A 16,901-nucleotide genomic window follows, 5' to 3' on the forward strand; every position below is an offset into this window, starting at 1 on the left:
CACAGCAGTCAAACAGCAGCTGTAGAATAAACACTACCTCCACATTCCGACCATATTAATCATCTGCGCCACACACCCCACCATGACCAATGGCTAAAATTCCCTCCACATTCTTTCTTCGGCAGATTTCTAAGTGTTGGTAGTGTTCTCTCGTCCTACTCCATACCCATTTTCTAGGATTCATTTGCATCAAGAAGTCAATACTTTCCAAGTCTAGAAATCCAGCCTAGAGCTCTTTCCTTTGCATCCAATTTATACATTCAAAAGACTACCATGTATTTATACTTTGATGCCCCAACATCATTTAAAATTCTCTGGATTTAAAGCTGAAAACAACTTGATGCCCATATATCTTTTCGTATAATGTATTTTTATTTATTTTAAGTGGGAGCCATACCCAATGTGGGGTTTGAACTCACAACATTGAGATTAAAAATGACATGTTCCACAGACTGAGCCAGCCAGGCACCCCGATGCCCATCTATCTGTTCTTCCCGTACACTCTTCCTGAATGACCCACCATCTAAAAACCTGTGTGTCGTTCTTGAGCCTTCACTCATCCTCCACTTCTGGGGCCAGGTCCAATCAATCACTACCTGCTCATATTCCCTTGAGTACCATTACTTCACACTGCTGCTTCCGTAGTTCTGCCACCATTACTATCTGGCTTCCTATCTTGTCTCCCCATCTTCATTTCTCCAAGTACCATATCCCCACCCCTACAAACGTCAAGTCTATTTGAGAACAGTCTTTCTAAAGCTCAAATTCATCAATTCTGTTACTTTTCTCTTTAAAACACTTCTATGGCTCACCACCACTCTGTGGAAACGATCCAAACTTATCAAGTTTTCCTAGTTTATAAGACCCTGCAAAATATAACAAACTTAATGTGTGTAGTCTCATCTTTTCCTGTCCTCCAACAACAACACCCCACATTTCTTCCTGCCCAATTCATGTACCAAGTTAATATCCCATCCATTCTGAGCTACTTTTAGTCCCCTGACTATGCCATGCTATTTCTTGCAACTATATATGAAAATGGTATCCCTGCTACCTACTTAGGCTCTCCCTTCTCCCTAATCTTTTACTTAGATAACTCTTGCTCATCATATTTCAGCCAAGGAAATACTTTAAAAGACCCCACTACTTCAAAAGATCTCCAAAACTTAGATATCTCTCCTCTGTGATCCCTGGACTTGCCCCCAAAATAGCCACTAAATCACTGGACTGTGATACCCACTCACTTGCTTATCCTCCACACCAAAACGTGAGCTCCTTGAGCTCATACAAAGTACAGCACTTGGCACATAACACATGATCAAAGAATGGTTGTTTAATCAATGAAATGAACCTGCAACATACCCCAAAACCCTTTATAGTATTTCCTGTGTTTTAAACTTACTACATTTCTAGTTTTATAAAGCACCTGCAATGATACATATGGAATAATCAAGGAAATGTCCAAAGGCCTGTTGTGACCGTCAGGTTTTCCGGCTAGGCTAGTCTTCAGTTATTAATAAAACCCTCATCTAGATGTTGCTGTGAAGGCATTTTGGGCATGTGATTATTAATCAGAGGTCTTTAACAGAAGGAGAATGTTCTGAGTTATCTGGTAGGACTGATCTAATCAGTTGAAAGGCCTTAAGAAAAGAACTGAGGTTTCTCTGAGGAAGAAGAAATCCCACCTGGGACTGGAGCTTCAGGTTCTGCTTGAGACTTTCCAACCCTTCCAGTCTGCCTGCCCTATGGATTTCAGACTAACACAGCCAGCTTCCACAACCACATAAGCAAATTCCTTTCAATCAATCTCTTCATTCTTTTCTGCTTCTCTGACAGAACACTGATTGATACAGGCACCTACTAAACAAAAGTAGACGCTAAACCACACCACCCTGCATATAAACTGATAAAGGAGTCAAGAAGACCAGAAAAAGTTGTTATTTTAGTTGAGGAATCCCTGTGCTGGGCAGCTTATGTTCACTGTTTCACTTAATCCTCACCCCAACCTTATGGAAGTAGTTATTATTCCCATCCCTTCCTTCATTCAACAAATACTCTGAGTGCCTACCACATATCAATCACTGACAGTCACTGTTTCAGATGTGATCAATAAAACCTGAAAGCACAGAGACTAGGGCTCTGCTCCTGAGGGAGCTTAGAGTACAGGTGATGACACGGAAATGGAACAATTAGAGAAGCCTGCCTCAGCTCACATAGCTTTAAGTCAAGGCACCAGAATTTCACCGAGTTGTATGGTTCCAAAGCTCTTCCTCCTCTCATTTAATTCCAAGGCTAGAAGCCATATTCACCCTGGGGGAATTTCAAAAAGCTGGGTACCAGAATATGAGCATTATAAGGTATGTAAAGCGGCTTGTACCCAGATGCCATAGTAACACCTACAGTAAGTTCCCAAGAAACTTAAGAACACCACAATCCTTAAAATATGAGTAATGAGAAAGATTCTGTGAAAAAGGCATGAATATTTGAGCTAGANGACACCTACAGTAAGTTCCCAAGAAACTTAAGAACACAATCCTTAAAATATGAGTAATGAGAAAGATTCTGTGAAAAAGGCATGAATATTTGAGCTAGATCTTGAAGGAAAGTAGTAGGTCTTCAACTGGCAGAGAAGAGTAAGAAACCCAGGAGGTTAAATAGCATAGAAAGAACAAAAACTGTGACAAAGGAACGTATGTCATATATATAAAGAAACTCAGAAATACAGCTCGACTAGAGAAGAAAGTGTGGATCCAGGAGTGGTAAAAGGTCACTACTAGCCGTACTTCCCACAACCACCAAAATCCCATTCCCCAATCCAAGTCCACTTCAAAATTCTTCAGAGTGCTGGGTTTGTTTGTTTGTTTGTTTTTTAGATTAACATAGTAACTACACACAAAATGGACTGAAGGAAGTTGGGGGAAGTGAGGGTGTGGCGACCTGCAAAACATTTCTGGGCTAGCTGAAGCTTAGAATGAAAAGGAAGAAAAAGATAAAAGAGATACTAAGAAAGTATCTAGGATTGTGACTATAAAAGTAATGAAAGCATTGACAAAAGCACTCAAAGTGTTGACATAAATTTAAATGGAATCATAGGAGAAAATACTTAGCATCACCCAATTTATAGTAGGTACTTAATAAATGTTCTTTTTTAAAAAACAGCTTTACTGAGATAAAATTTGAATACACAATTCACCCTTTTAAAGGGTAGAAAGTAATGGTTTTTAGTACTTATAGTGTTGTGAATAAATCATCTATAAATCTAATTTTAGAAATTTTCATCAAGCTAACAAGAACTTTCGTAACTATCAGCAATCCCTCTCCACCCTACCCCTAGCCACAGGCAACCACAAACCTACTTTCCATCTCTATAGATTTGCCAAATTATAGATCTGTCTACTTTGGACACTTCATGTAAATGAAATCATATAATATGTGGTCTTAAATTTTTCTTGAATATGAATCAGAGCTTCTGGAAGAAGAGCTAGTTCTGAGAAGAAACTGATGAGTTTATAATGCATTGACTATGACATGATGATACCAATCAATAGGAGATCTAAAGAGTCACCTGAGGAAGCAACTAAATTTTTATGCACAGTATTGTGTCTTCTAAATCCAAGATTCTATGTCACCCAGAATAAACAAGAGAAAGGACCCCTAAAATGGGAGAGACTGAAATTTACAAGGACAATGATTATATAGCACAAAGAGCAGAGAGCTGATTGCATTTAAGAAGACATGTACTTAGGAGCTGGACAAAGGAATGACGGAGAAAGAATAGCTCAAAGACAGGAGAATCAGAACACAAACACAGGCTGAGGATGAAGGGCCACCTGGAATATAGAGAGCTGCAGAGTTCAAGGAAAAAGATAACTGCAAAAAGGATACACAATTTAGTAACTTTGGAAAGCTGAGTTTTTTTTTTTTTTTTTTTTACAAATAGTTTATTGTCAAATTAGTTTCCACATAACACTCAGTGCTCATCCCCACAAGTGTCCTCCTCCATGCCCCTCCCCCCCTCCCCCCCACATCCATCAGTCCTCAGTTTTTGTCAGCATTCAAGAGTCTCTCATGGTTTGCCTCTCTCCCTTTCCCCCACCATTTCCGCCCTTCTTCTCCCCCTTGTTCCTCCGTCAAGTTCCTCCTAATCCTCCTATACGTGCAAACATATGATATTTGTCCTTCTCTGCCTGACTTATTTCGCTCAGCATAACACCCTCAAGGTCCATCCATGTTGCTACACATGGCCAGATTTCATTGTTTCTCATTGCCATGTAGTATTCCATGGTATAGATAAACCACATCTTCTTGATCCATTCATCTGTTGATGGACACTTAGGCTCTTGGAAAGCTGAGTTTCGATAGTATGTGTGTATAATTCCGAAAAGAAGTAAAAGCTTTTAATAGAGAAAATGAGTAGCAAATATGGACAGAAAGAACACAGCCTAGTCTTCAGAGTTTTGAGGAGGATAAAAGGCAAATTTACAAAGTGCAAAGTGTTTCTTTTAACATTTTTTATCTTATTATTATTGTTATTTTTGAGAAACAGAGAGAGACAGAGCACGAGTAGGGGAGAGGCAGGGACAGAGGGAGACACAGAATCCAAAGCAGGCTCCTGGCTCTGAGCTGTCAGCACAGAGCCCAACGTGGGGCTCCAAACCGTGAATGCAAGATTGTGACCTGAGCCAAAGCTGAACTCTCAGGTGCCCTGAGAGCGTGAAGTGTTCTTAAATATAAGTTACAGTTATTTCTGTCTTCCTTGTACATATTCTCAAGATACCAGACAGTAAAAAATTAGGAAAAAACTGTTCTGAGGAATAATCTTAAAGTCAGACCCCCCCCAAAAAAAAGTTCTTTATCATATTAAAACATAGGTATTATTCCCAGGGTCTCTATATCATGTACAATCTACATGTTTGGACACACATAGAATATCAAAAATATATAAGACAATAAAACCTTATATACGCATATAAAAACTTTGATTTCTTTATGTAATGATTTTTTTTAAGGCCATGAAAACAGTCATGGGAATTTTATAGAAAGAAGTGTAACTCAGATAATTGGGCAGTCACTAAAAATAAAATTCATGCTATAACCCAGCCCAAACCCATCATCAGCTTACTTTATACTCATAATTTCATGTCTTTGAATTTCAAATACAAACAGAATGCACATTCCACACTTTTTATTTCTATTTATCAATTAGGCAAGTATGTTTTATATTCAAAAAAAGAAATCAGAGGGGCAATTGGGTGGCTCAGTCGGTTATGCATCCGACTTCGGCTCAGGTCACGATCTCATGGTTCCTGAGTTTGAGCCCTGCCTCCAGCTCTGTGCTAACATCTCAGAGCCTATAGCCTGCTTGGGATTCTGTGTCTCCCTCTCTCTCTGTCTCTCCTGCACTCACACTCTGTGTCTCTCTCTCAAACATATATAAAACATAATTTTTTTTTCAGAATTAGAATATGTATTTAATTTCAAATTTAAAAAGATTTTTTTGGGGGGCGCCTGGGTGGCTCNTCAGAAATAAATAAAACATTAAAAAATTTTTTAAAAAAGGATTTTTTAATGTTTATTCAATTTTGAGAGACGAAGAGAGAGCACAAGCAGGTGTGAGAGAGAGAGGGAGACACAGAATCCCAAGCAGACTCCAGGCTCTGAACTAGCTGTCAGCATAGAGCCTGACACAACATTCGAACCCACAAGATCATGACCTGAACTGAAGTCAGATGTGTAACCGAGTCATCCAGGTACCCCAATTCCAAATTTTTTAAATGAGGCTGACTTTTCATGAAAGAAGCCTTGAGTTAACAGGACTTTAAAATATTATCCCCTTTTTACAGTAAGTTAAAATTATGAGGAAATTTAACTATGCATAACTTCTAACTGTAAAAAGTAGTTCTCAGAGAGCACACTTGTAGCAAGAAGAATAAAATGGCTTGACATTATACTGAATTAATAAGAACAAAATGGGAGAGGTGCCTGGTGGCTCAGTCGTCAAGCATCCAACTTCAGCTTAGGTCATGATCTCACGGTTTGTGCACTCAAGTCCTGCATGGGGCTCTGTGCTGACAACTAGAGCCGGGACACTGCTTCGGATCGTGTCTCCCTCTCTGCCCCTCCCCAGTTCACTTACTCACTGTCTTTCTCTCTTTCTCTCTCTCTCTCAAAATCAAATAAACATTAAAAATAAAAAGCAAAATAGTAAAATGAGAACTGGCACACAAGAGTAACTACAAAAATTTACAGATGTAAAATGTCACTTACCTTTTTAAACATAACTAGCGAGATGACCGCTGATGCTGTGAAAAGTGCTGCTATGATGATCATCATAATTCCAACAGGAATACTTTGGTTGAGACCAGTAAGGGATGAAATCCAACCACTAAGAAGTAATTTAAAAAAAAAAAGTGTAATTAGACAAATAATGCATGCTTTTTAAAAAATAAGGACCAACACATATCCAGCACTTATTAGCCACACAATACTCAAATTCTTCATGTTAACTCATTTAATTCTCACAACAATCCCTTAGATGCTGTTTATTAAAAAAGCATTAAATTTTTTTTAACGTTTATTTATTTTTGAGAGACAGAGCATGAGTGTGGGAGAAGCAGAGAGAGAGGGAGACACAGAATCCAAAGCGGGCTCCAGGCTCTGAGCTGTCAGAACAGAGCCCAACTCAGGGCTTGAACTCACGAAATATAAGATCATGACCTGAGCTAAAGTCAGATACTTAACTGACTGAGCCACCCAGGCACCCCAAAGACTGATTCTGTTTTAAATCCCTATTATAAACATAAACAACTGAGTCAGAGATACTCAGTAACTCTCTCAGTCATATAGCTAACATATGGCATGTATGAATTCAGACGAGATCGGACACGTTCAGGATGGTATGGCTGTAGACCATAGTATGAATTCAAATCTAATAGCAACACCAGAGCACAGTGTGTACCACCAGATTTGACTTTTTAAGTACAGGCATTCATTGTTACTTTAAGTTCATTTTAAGTTCCCCTTTGTTATGGAAGAAAATATCTGCACACCATATATCCAACCAATGATTAGCATGCAGAATATATGAAGAACTTTCAAAGCTCAAAGGAAAAAAAATTCAATTAGAAAATGGGCAAAAGACATGAAAAGATGTTTCACCAAGAGGATATAAAGAGGCAAAAAATCACAGGAAAAGATGTTCAACACCTCCAAGTCACTGGAGAAATACAACTTAAAACCTCAGTGAGATATCATTATCCATCTATCATAACAGCTAAAATTTTTAAAAATGACAACACCAAATGCTGGCTAGAATATGGAAGGTGAGTAACTCATACACTGTTGGGGGCAATGTAAAATGATACAGTCATCCTGAAAAACAGTTTGTTACTTTCTTAAAAAATCATTAAACATGGAACTTCCATATGAACCAACAATTATACTGTTGGATATTTACCAGAGAAATGAAAACATGTTCACATAAAACCTATTCACAAATGTTTATAGAGGTTTTATTTATAATAGCCTTAAATGAGAAAAGTTGAGTCCTTCAACTGGTGAATGGATAAACAAACTGTGGTACAACCACCATTTTACTGAGGAATGAAAAAGAATGAACTACTGCTATTGATACACACAATGACCTAGATGAATCTCCAGAGAACAATGATGAGTACAAAAAGACAGAAGTTACATATCCTATGATTGCATTTATATAACGTTTGTTTGCTTGCTTGTCTGTTTGTTTAAGTAGGCTTCATGCCTAGCATGAAACCCAATGCAGGGCTTGAACTCACAAACTCGAGATCAAGACGTGAGCTGATATCAAGAGTCAGGCACCTAACTAACTGAGCCACCTAAGTGCTCCCATTTATGTAACATTCCTAAAATGAAAAAATAACAGAAATGAACAACAGATTCGTGATTCCTAGGGTTACTAAGGGGATGAGGGCAAGAGGGAAATCAATGTGGTATAAAAGGGTAACATGAGGGATACTCTGGTGATGGAAATGTTATCTCTACTTATCACTGTCAAGATCCTGGTTTTGAAATTATACCACGGCTTTGCAAGATGTTATCCTTGGGGAAAACTGGGTATAGAGTTTTATTTCTATACCTGTGTGAATCTGCAATTATCTCAAAATAAACAGTTAAAATTTTTAAAAAACTGCTGAATCACATGAGGTTGATCTTAAAACAGGTCACTCTGTATGCCCCCTTGCTACCAGTCTCCTGTGCTAGTTAGCCACTACACATTCTGTTATGCTCAATTTTAACACTTTCTTCTAAATTTGTGCTGAAAAAAGGAAATTATTTCAATTTCATAATAAAAAAAACTTGTGCTGTTAACATAAACAGTTTATTTCTTAAACATTTAAGAGCATTTTCTTTCCCTCATATGCCAGAGACTAAACACACTATTAGAAATGATAATGAATGCTGTTTTTTAAGAACTGATTTAAGGTATCTATATAAATTCTCTGCATGCATACATGCCCATTAGAAGACCCACAAAGCTACTGCTATTTGTCTGATTGTCAGTCTCTATTCTGATTCAGTAGTAGCGCACTGAATTTAAGTCCTCAATACACTCTAGCTACATGGTGATGTTAGTTTATGTGTACAGTGCAGCAAAGTTGCCTTGTGTATGCTGTTCTTTATAAGAATTCAACTGTATGCAACTCAATTATAATAGAAGAGAGGGAGGGATGATTTTAGAGATGTGTACTCTTCCACCCACTTTTTCATTCAAGGAATATTCCAAAGTGTATGAACAGAGATACAAATCTGATGTTATCTCCTAGCTTGAGTCCAAATAGTTTTAGTTTCTGAGGGTCTCCCAGAGTGAGCATTGCAGTGAAACCATTTTTCAAAGACAAGTGTTCACAGGCATGTGTTTGTATGGTAACATGTGTTTGTATACCTAAAATAGTGCTTTACACATAATAGCTAATCTTTTCCTTTAAATCCTACAAGTTCTTTCCTCTCCCTTCCACAATCCTTGGCCCAGCTCTAATCACTCCTCAGTTTTTTGACTCTTCCTTTTAATGCCTGTTATATAACATTTCCTTTAAACTACATACAATATGTTTTTAAAAATGGCAACGTACAGGTGTCTGAGTGGCTCATAAGCTTAAGCATCAAACTCTTGGTTTCAGCTCAGGTCATGATCTAACAGTCTGCGGGTTTGAGCCCCACATCAGACTGCACTAACAGTGTGGAGCCTACTTGGAGTTCTCCCTCCTTCTCTCACTGCCCTTCCCCTGCTCAGTCTCCAAATAAATAAACTTTTTTTAAAAAAAGTCTATTTCTTGGGAGGAAAAAAAAGATGGCAACCTAATTTTCAAATAGAATGGTCTGTCCAAAGGTTATGCCTTAGACATTTTTTAAATTGCATTGTTTTACTATTTTTTACTTTTGACAACCTGGCTTTTCTGTGTTAACTATTTTTAGGAAACCACCAATTATATAAAGTTACTTAAACAGATTAAAACTAGAGTTATTAAAGTAAATGACTTACCAGTTACCCCAATTATGAAATCCTGCAGCTTGGAGTACATGAACAGCAAACTGACAAATATAGACGAAGAAGAATACAAAGAATCTGAATGAACTGTCACTCCTTTAAAAGAAAAAAAAAGTGGGGGGAAGAGAAAGAAAAGGAAAATGTCATTCTTCTTAGTACTTTTATATTCACATGAAGAAAGATATATAAACATTAATAAAAATATTTTTAAAAATACCACTGGCAACCCCTTAAGGCTATCATAATTATCTATGTGAACCCTTCTTCCAATACTCAAGGACATGGTAAGTGCATCCTCATTTTCTGTCCTTTCAATTTTCAACTGTATCACAAACATCATGGGAAAAAAAACCCCTTGTTTCTTTAAAATTATTAGTTTCAATCAGTTATAATTACAATAACTGTTAATATACAATAAACAGCAACTATTTTAAATAAACATTCTGTTAAGGTCTGACATATGTATATACCCACAAATCTACTTCAACAAAATAATGAGTATTTCCCAAAAGACTCCTTGTGCACCTGGATAATCCCTTTGTCTTCATTTCACCCACTGCCTACTATCACTACAGAGTTCATATTTTAGAATTTCATATAAATGGGATCATACAGTATATACTTTTTTTGTCTACTTTCTTTTACCTAGCTCAATTATTTTGAGATTCATTTGTGTTGTTGCATGTATCGAGTTCATTCCTTTTCACTGAGTAGTAGTCCACTGTACAGATAGACCAATCTGTTGATTCATTCATCTACTGATTGACTTTTACGTTATTTCTAGTTTTTTTACTATGACAAATTAAGCTTCTATGAATACTCATGTATAAATTATATAAATCTTCACATGAACATAAATTTCCTTTTCTCCTAGATGAGTACCTAAAAGTAGAACGGGTAGATCACCTAAATAGTACATGTTTAACTTTTTAAGGAACTGCCAAACTGTTTTCCAGAGGGGTTATTCCATTTTACAATCACAGTGGCACTCTCGAAGTATTCCAGTTCTTCCACATCTTAGCAACACTTGGTATGGTCAATCGTTTAAATTTTAGCCATTCTTGTAAGTATACGATGCTATCTCATTGAGTTTTAATTTGCATTTTCCTATAGCTAATGTTGTTGAGCACTTTTTTTATCTGCTTTTTGCCATCCATTTATCTTCTGTGGTGAACTGTTCAAATCTTTTTCCAAGGTTTTAACTGCTTTTTCCTCTTACTGTTGGGTTTTATGAGTTTGGATATACCATTTACTTATCAGATAAATGTTTGGCAGGATTTTCTCCTTCTCTGGCTTGTCTTTTAATTCTTTGTAGGTTGTTTTTATTTTATTTTTTGTAGGCTGTTTTTAAAGAGCAGAAGTTTTGTCTCTTTATGGACTCTGATTTATGAATTTGTGGATCTTGATTTTATTGTTTTATCTAAGAAATCTTTAACAAAGCCAAGAACACAAGGTTTTCTTTTCCTGTTTTTCTCTGAAAGTTTTATACTTTCAGTTTTGCATTTAAGCCTAAGTTCCCTTTTGAATTCATTTTTTAAAATACGGAATGAGGTATGGATTAAAGTGTTTTTCTTATTTATACACCATTTCTTTAAAAGACTATCGTTTCAGCACTACATCATCATTGTATCTTTTTTTAAAATATCAGCAATCTATATATGGGTGGGTTTATTTCTGGACACTTCAGTCCTACTGTCCTACCTGCCTTCCTTTAGGTTAGTATCACAGTATTATGATTATGGCAGTTTTCCATTAACTCTTCAAATTCAATGATGTTAGCTCTCTGAATTTCTTGCCCTTTTTCCAACTTGTTTTGGTCAGTCTAGGCTTTTACATTTCTATATACCTTTCAGAATCACCTTGTTCAATTCCATAAAGACAACTTGCTGGGATTTTTATCAGAACTGCATTGCATCTACAGATCCAGATCACAGTAACATCAAACCTTCCAAACTATTAACAAGGTATACTTTTCCTCTTAGATTTTCTACAGAGATGAACAGGTAATCTGCACATTGATTGTTTTACTTCTTCCTTCCTAATCTAGATGCCCTTTCTTTATTTTTCTTGCCTGTTTATACTGGCCAGAATTTCCACCGCAATGCTTTATGGAAGTGTTGAGAATGAACATCTTTATCCTGTTCTTGACCTTAGGTAGAAAGATACTAAAGACGGTGTTATCTGTTAACAATTTTTCATAGATGCCCTTTATCAGGTTGAGAAAGTTCTCTTTTAATCTAAGTTTATTGAATGTTTTTATTATGAGTAACTGAGTATTGAATTTTGTCACATGCTTCTTCTACATCAATTAAGATAAGCTTATGATTTCTATTTTAATTCATAATTTGGTAAATTATGCTAATTAATTTTGTAACGTTAACGAAACATGAATACCTGGAAACCCTCCACCCACTTGATCATGTTATGCTATCCTTTTAAAGTATTATTGTATTTGATTTGTTGGGTAAGATTCTCAACTGTTGCAAATTTACTCCATTTTCTTTTTATCACAGTGACCATTCCAATCCCTAAACACATTATTTCAAGGACCTTAACATTTCAACTTACTCAGTACCAGCATAAAATTTTGTTTCATCAGAGACAAAACCAGAAGCACAGAAATAAGCCTCAACTTCCTGCTCCATACAATGACTTTCCAAGTTTATATATGCCACCAACCGCCCTTATTGCTTATCTGTGAGGAGGCAGGATCACTCATTTTGAAATTAACACTTCCATAAAAATATTTAGTCCATCATTCTACTTCTTCTGGATCACTCTATGTCAGTAGATACTTATCTTCTTCCCTAACTTGTCCTCACTTTTTCAACCAGGATCTTTACAGTATATAAACACACAGTTTTCATCTTCAAATAGCCCTCCTTTAGCCTGGTCTTCCCTGCTAAACTTCCACCTCCTTGACCTCCCTAATTCTCACCAATAATAAGTCTTGATTTTCTCTACAGACCCCCTTACCATTCCCTTCTCAATCCACTGAAACATGGCCTCTCCTCACGAATTCCTCCAGAGGTACTTCAAGGTCATGACCAACCTATGAATTTCCAACCAACTTTCTCAAGCCTCTGTTTTTTTAATGGCATCTGACCTAAAGATCTTTCTTAAACACTTTGCCCTTGGCTTCTATAATATTATGCACTTCTACTTCTGTCTCTTCTTTAACCTAGATTGTTTCTCAGTATCTTATTTCAAGATCCACCTCCATGTCATATTGTAAAACTGTCTTTATAGGAAAGCATCCTAGGTGATGCTTATATCTTCCAATGTTTGAACCACCGACTATAGGATGAAGTCCAAATAATGTAACCCAGCATATCTATCTCTTCATAAAATAAACTGGAAAAACATATCTTGCTATCTCAATGCTTTTATTTATATTGTGTCTAAAAAGCCCAATACAGTCCTCTTTTCTGTCTGGCAAATAGGCACTCAGCTTTTAAGATGAGTCACTAAGTCAACTCCCCGTTCAAATAGAGGACAATTAAGCTCTACCCCTTAGAGAGAGTAGAGTAGAATCCATATTAATCCATATTACAAATTCTGTTAAGAAATATCTGTCCTTTCAGCTCTATTTGTTTATATCAGTATGGACTCATGGATATTATTTTATTCTTTAGGTTAAAATTAAACACTATCATTTTGTTGCTAAAATTGTTCCAGCTTTAGCCTTTCAGAATCTGTTTGCTTAAACACTTTTGTCTGCTCATGTTGTATTTTCCCTGTTCTAGAATCAATCATTTCTCCAAAGCACAAAAAAAGCAGATTTTAGAAGTTTATCAACAATGATTTAAATCAAATGGTTCCACCTTTCACAGTAATTCTATCAGTAATATATTACCAAGGTTGGTATTACTTCCTAACTATAAAACTGAGAAAACTTAGCCAACAAAAAACAAATAAGCCTCACAACCGACAAGTTCACAACATAAAAATGCTATTTTGGGGGCATCTGGGTGGCTCAGTCAGTTAGGCATCTGACTCTTGGTATCTCACAGTCTGTGAGAATAAGCCCCCTGTCAGAAGCTCTGCACGGACAGCATGGAGCCTGCTTGGGATTCTCTCTCCCTCCCTCTCTGGCCCTCCCCTGATTGTGTGCACATGTTCTCTCTCTCTCTCTCTCTCCCCCCCCCGCAAACTTTAAAAAAAGCTATTTTTGAAATCTCTATCAAAATAACACTAGCATTTTTCACAGAGCTAGAACAATTCTAAAATTTTAAGATATTGGAAGACTCGGAATAGCCAAAGTAATTTTGAAAAAGAAAAGCAAAGTGGGAAGCATCACAATTCTGAACTTCAAGCTGTATTACAAAATTATAATGATCAAGACAGTATGGTACTGGCACAATACAGACACAGAGATCAAAGGAACAGAATAGAGAACCCAGAAAGGGCCCACAAATGTATGGCCAACTTATCTGTGACAAAGCAGAAAAGAATATCCAATGAAATAAAGACAGTCTCTTCAACAAATGCTACCAGGAAAACCGGACAGTGACATGCAGAAAAATGAACTTGGGCAACTTTCTTACACCATACACAAAAATAAACTCAAAATAGATGAAAGACCTAAACGTAAGACAGGAAGCCATCAAAATCCTCGAGAAGAAAGAAGGCAAAAAACCTCTTTGACCTCAGCCACACCAACTTCTTACTCAACATGTCTCAAGAGTCAAGGGAAAGAAAGGCAAAAATGAATTATTGGGACCTCATCAGAATAAAAAGCTTCTGCACAGCGAAGGACACAATCAGCAAAACTAAAAAGCAACTGACAGAATGAGAGAAGTTATTTGCAAATGACATATCAGATAAAGGGTCAGTATCCAAAATCTGTAAAGAACTTATCACACTCAACACCCAAAAAACAAATCCAGTGAAGAAATAGGCAAAAGACATGAATAGACACTTCTTCAAAGAAGACATCCAGACGGCCAACCGACATGAAAAAATGCTCAACATCACTCTTCAGGGAAATACAAATCAAAATCACAATCAAATACCACTCTACACCTATTAGAATGGGTAACATTAACAACTCAGGCAACAACAGATGTTGGTAAGGATATGGAGAAAGAGGATCACTTTGGCACTGCTGGTGGGAATGCAAACTGGTGCAATTACTCTGGAAAATAGTATGAAGGTTCCTCAAAAATTAAAAACAACTACCCTACAACCCAGCCAATTGTACTACAAGGTATTTATCCAAGGGATACAGGTGTGCTGTTTCGAAGGAGCACATGCACCTACCTCAATGTTTATACCAGCGCTATCAACAATACCCAAAGTATGGAAAGAGCCCAAATGTCCACAGAGAGATGAACAGATAAAAAAGATGTGCTGTACATGTCCAATGGAGTATAACTCAGCAATCAAAAAGAATGAAATCTTGCCATTTGCAACAACGTGGATGGAACTAGAGGGTACTATGCTAAGCAAAACTAGAGAAAGACAAGTATCATATGACTTCACTCATATGAGGAATTTAAGATACTAGATGGATAAACCTAAAGGAAGGGAAGCAAAATAATACAAAAACAGGGAGGGGGCCAAAACATCAGACACTCTTAAATATAGAGAACAAACAGAGAGTTGTCTGGAGGGGTTGTGTGAAGGGGGATAGGTTAAATGGGTAAGAGGCATTAAGGAATCACTGTTGCACTATATGCTCCTGAAATCACTGTTGCACTATATGCTAACAAGCTTGGATGTAAATTTAAAAATTAATTTTTAAAAAGGTACAAGATACAATTATAAAGAAGGGAAAGTAAAGGAGTACTGAAAAAAAAAGATAAAAAGTTTCTGCACAGCAAAGGAAACAATAAAACTAAAAGGTAACCTTCGGAATGGGAGAAGATACTTGCAAATGACATTGGATGAGGGCTAGCATCCAAAATCTAAAAAGAGCTTATCGAACTCACTCTTTCAAAAATAAATAATAGTTTAAAAATGGGCAGAAGACATGAACAGACATTTCTCTAAAGAAGACATCCAGATGGCTAACAGATATATGAAAAAATGTTCAACATCACTCATCATCAGAGAAATACAAATCAAAACCACAAGATTACCACCTCACACCTGTCAAATGGCTAAAATTAACAACACAGGAAACAAAAGATGTTGGAGAGGATGCAGAGAAAGGGGAACCCTATTATACTGTTGGTGGGAATGCAAACTGGGGCATCCACTCTGGAAAACAGTATGGAGGTTCCTCAAAAAAGTTAAAAATAGAACCACACTCTGACCCATCATTTGCACTACTCTGTATTTTTCCAAAGGATACAAAAGTACTGATTTGAAGGGGGATATCCACCCCAATGTTTACAGAAGCACTATCAACAATAGCCAAATTATGGAAAGAGCCCAAGTGTCCACTGACTGATGAACGGATGAAGAAAATGGATAAAGAAAAACATACACACATACTGGAATGTTATTCAGCCATTAAAAAAATGAAATCTTGCCATTTGAAACAATGTGGATGGAACTAGAGTATATTAGCCCAAGCGAAGTAAGTCAGAGAAAGACAAACTCTTTATGATTTCACTCATCAGTGGAATTTAAGAAACAAAACAGATGAACATAGGGGAAGGAAGGAAAAATTCAACAAAAACAGAGAAGAAGGCAAACCATAGGAGACTTTTAACTATAGAGAACAAAATGAAGGTTGCTGGAGGGGTTTTGGGGAGGGGGGACAGGCTAAAGGGGAGATGGACATTAAGGAGGGCACTTGTTGGGAAGAGCACTGGGTATTACATGTAAGTGATGAATCACTAAATTCTACTCTTGAAACCAATACTACACTATACGTTAACTAACATGAATTTAAATAAAATCTTGGAAGAAAAACAAGGAAAAAGAAAAAAGAAAAATGCTATTTTTATTAATGCCAAGGAGAAATCCCATGTATGCCTCATTTCTCCAGGCTAATACCAGGTAAACAAATATTACTTTTTTTTAACTTTTTTTTTTTTTTTTGAGAGACAGAGCACAAATGGGGGAGGGGCAGAGAGAGGAGACACAAACTCTGAAGCAGGCTCCAGCCTCTAAGCTTTCAGCACAGAGCCCAATGCGGGGCTCGAACCCACAAACCATGAGATCATGACCTGAGCCAAAGTCAGACACTTAACCGACTGAGCCACCCAGGCACCCCTTCATGGTTTTTTAAATATTTTAAACATTTTTAAACATCTTTAAAACATTTATTATATATGTATATATATGTAATATATAAGTATATTATATATACTTCATTATCTGTGTACCAAGAAATCATATTATCAAAATGGCTAAAATTACACATGGACTATATACTCTGAATAAGGGCTTCCTATATAATGTCTAAAGGCTTCACAACAGC

The 16,901-nt window shown here is 36.8% G+C and overlaps 1 protein-coding gene across 2 annotated transcripts in view; it reads right to left on the reverse strand.

The window, feature by feature from the left end:
- The window catches only part of SCAMP1 (secretory carrier membrane protein 1), a 100,718-nt gene that overhangs the window by 12,690 nt on the left and 71,127 nt on the right, over positions 1–16,901 (reverse strand). For both annotated transcript variants that reach the window (XM_077759897.1, XM_077759896.1), the window contains 2 exons: positions 9,521–9,622; positions 6,268–6,385 (listed from right to left, as the gene is read on the reverse strand). In XM_077759897.1, the coding sequence (XP_077616023.1) occupies positions 6,268–6,385; positions 9,521–9,622 (220 nt within the window). The remainder of the gene's footprint in view (positions 1–6,267; positions 6,386–9,520; positions 9,623–16,901) is intronic.

The sequence above is a fragment of the Crocuta crocuta genome, unplaced genomic scaffold (genome assembly GCF_008692635.1).
Source record: "Crocuta crocuta isolate KB4526 unplaced genomic scaffold, BGI_CrCroc_1.0 scaffold162, whole genome shotgun sequence".
In the NCBI taxonomy this organism is placed as follows: Eukaryota; Metazoa; Chordata; class Mammalia; order Carnivora; family Hyaenidae; genus Crocuta; species Crocuta crocuta.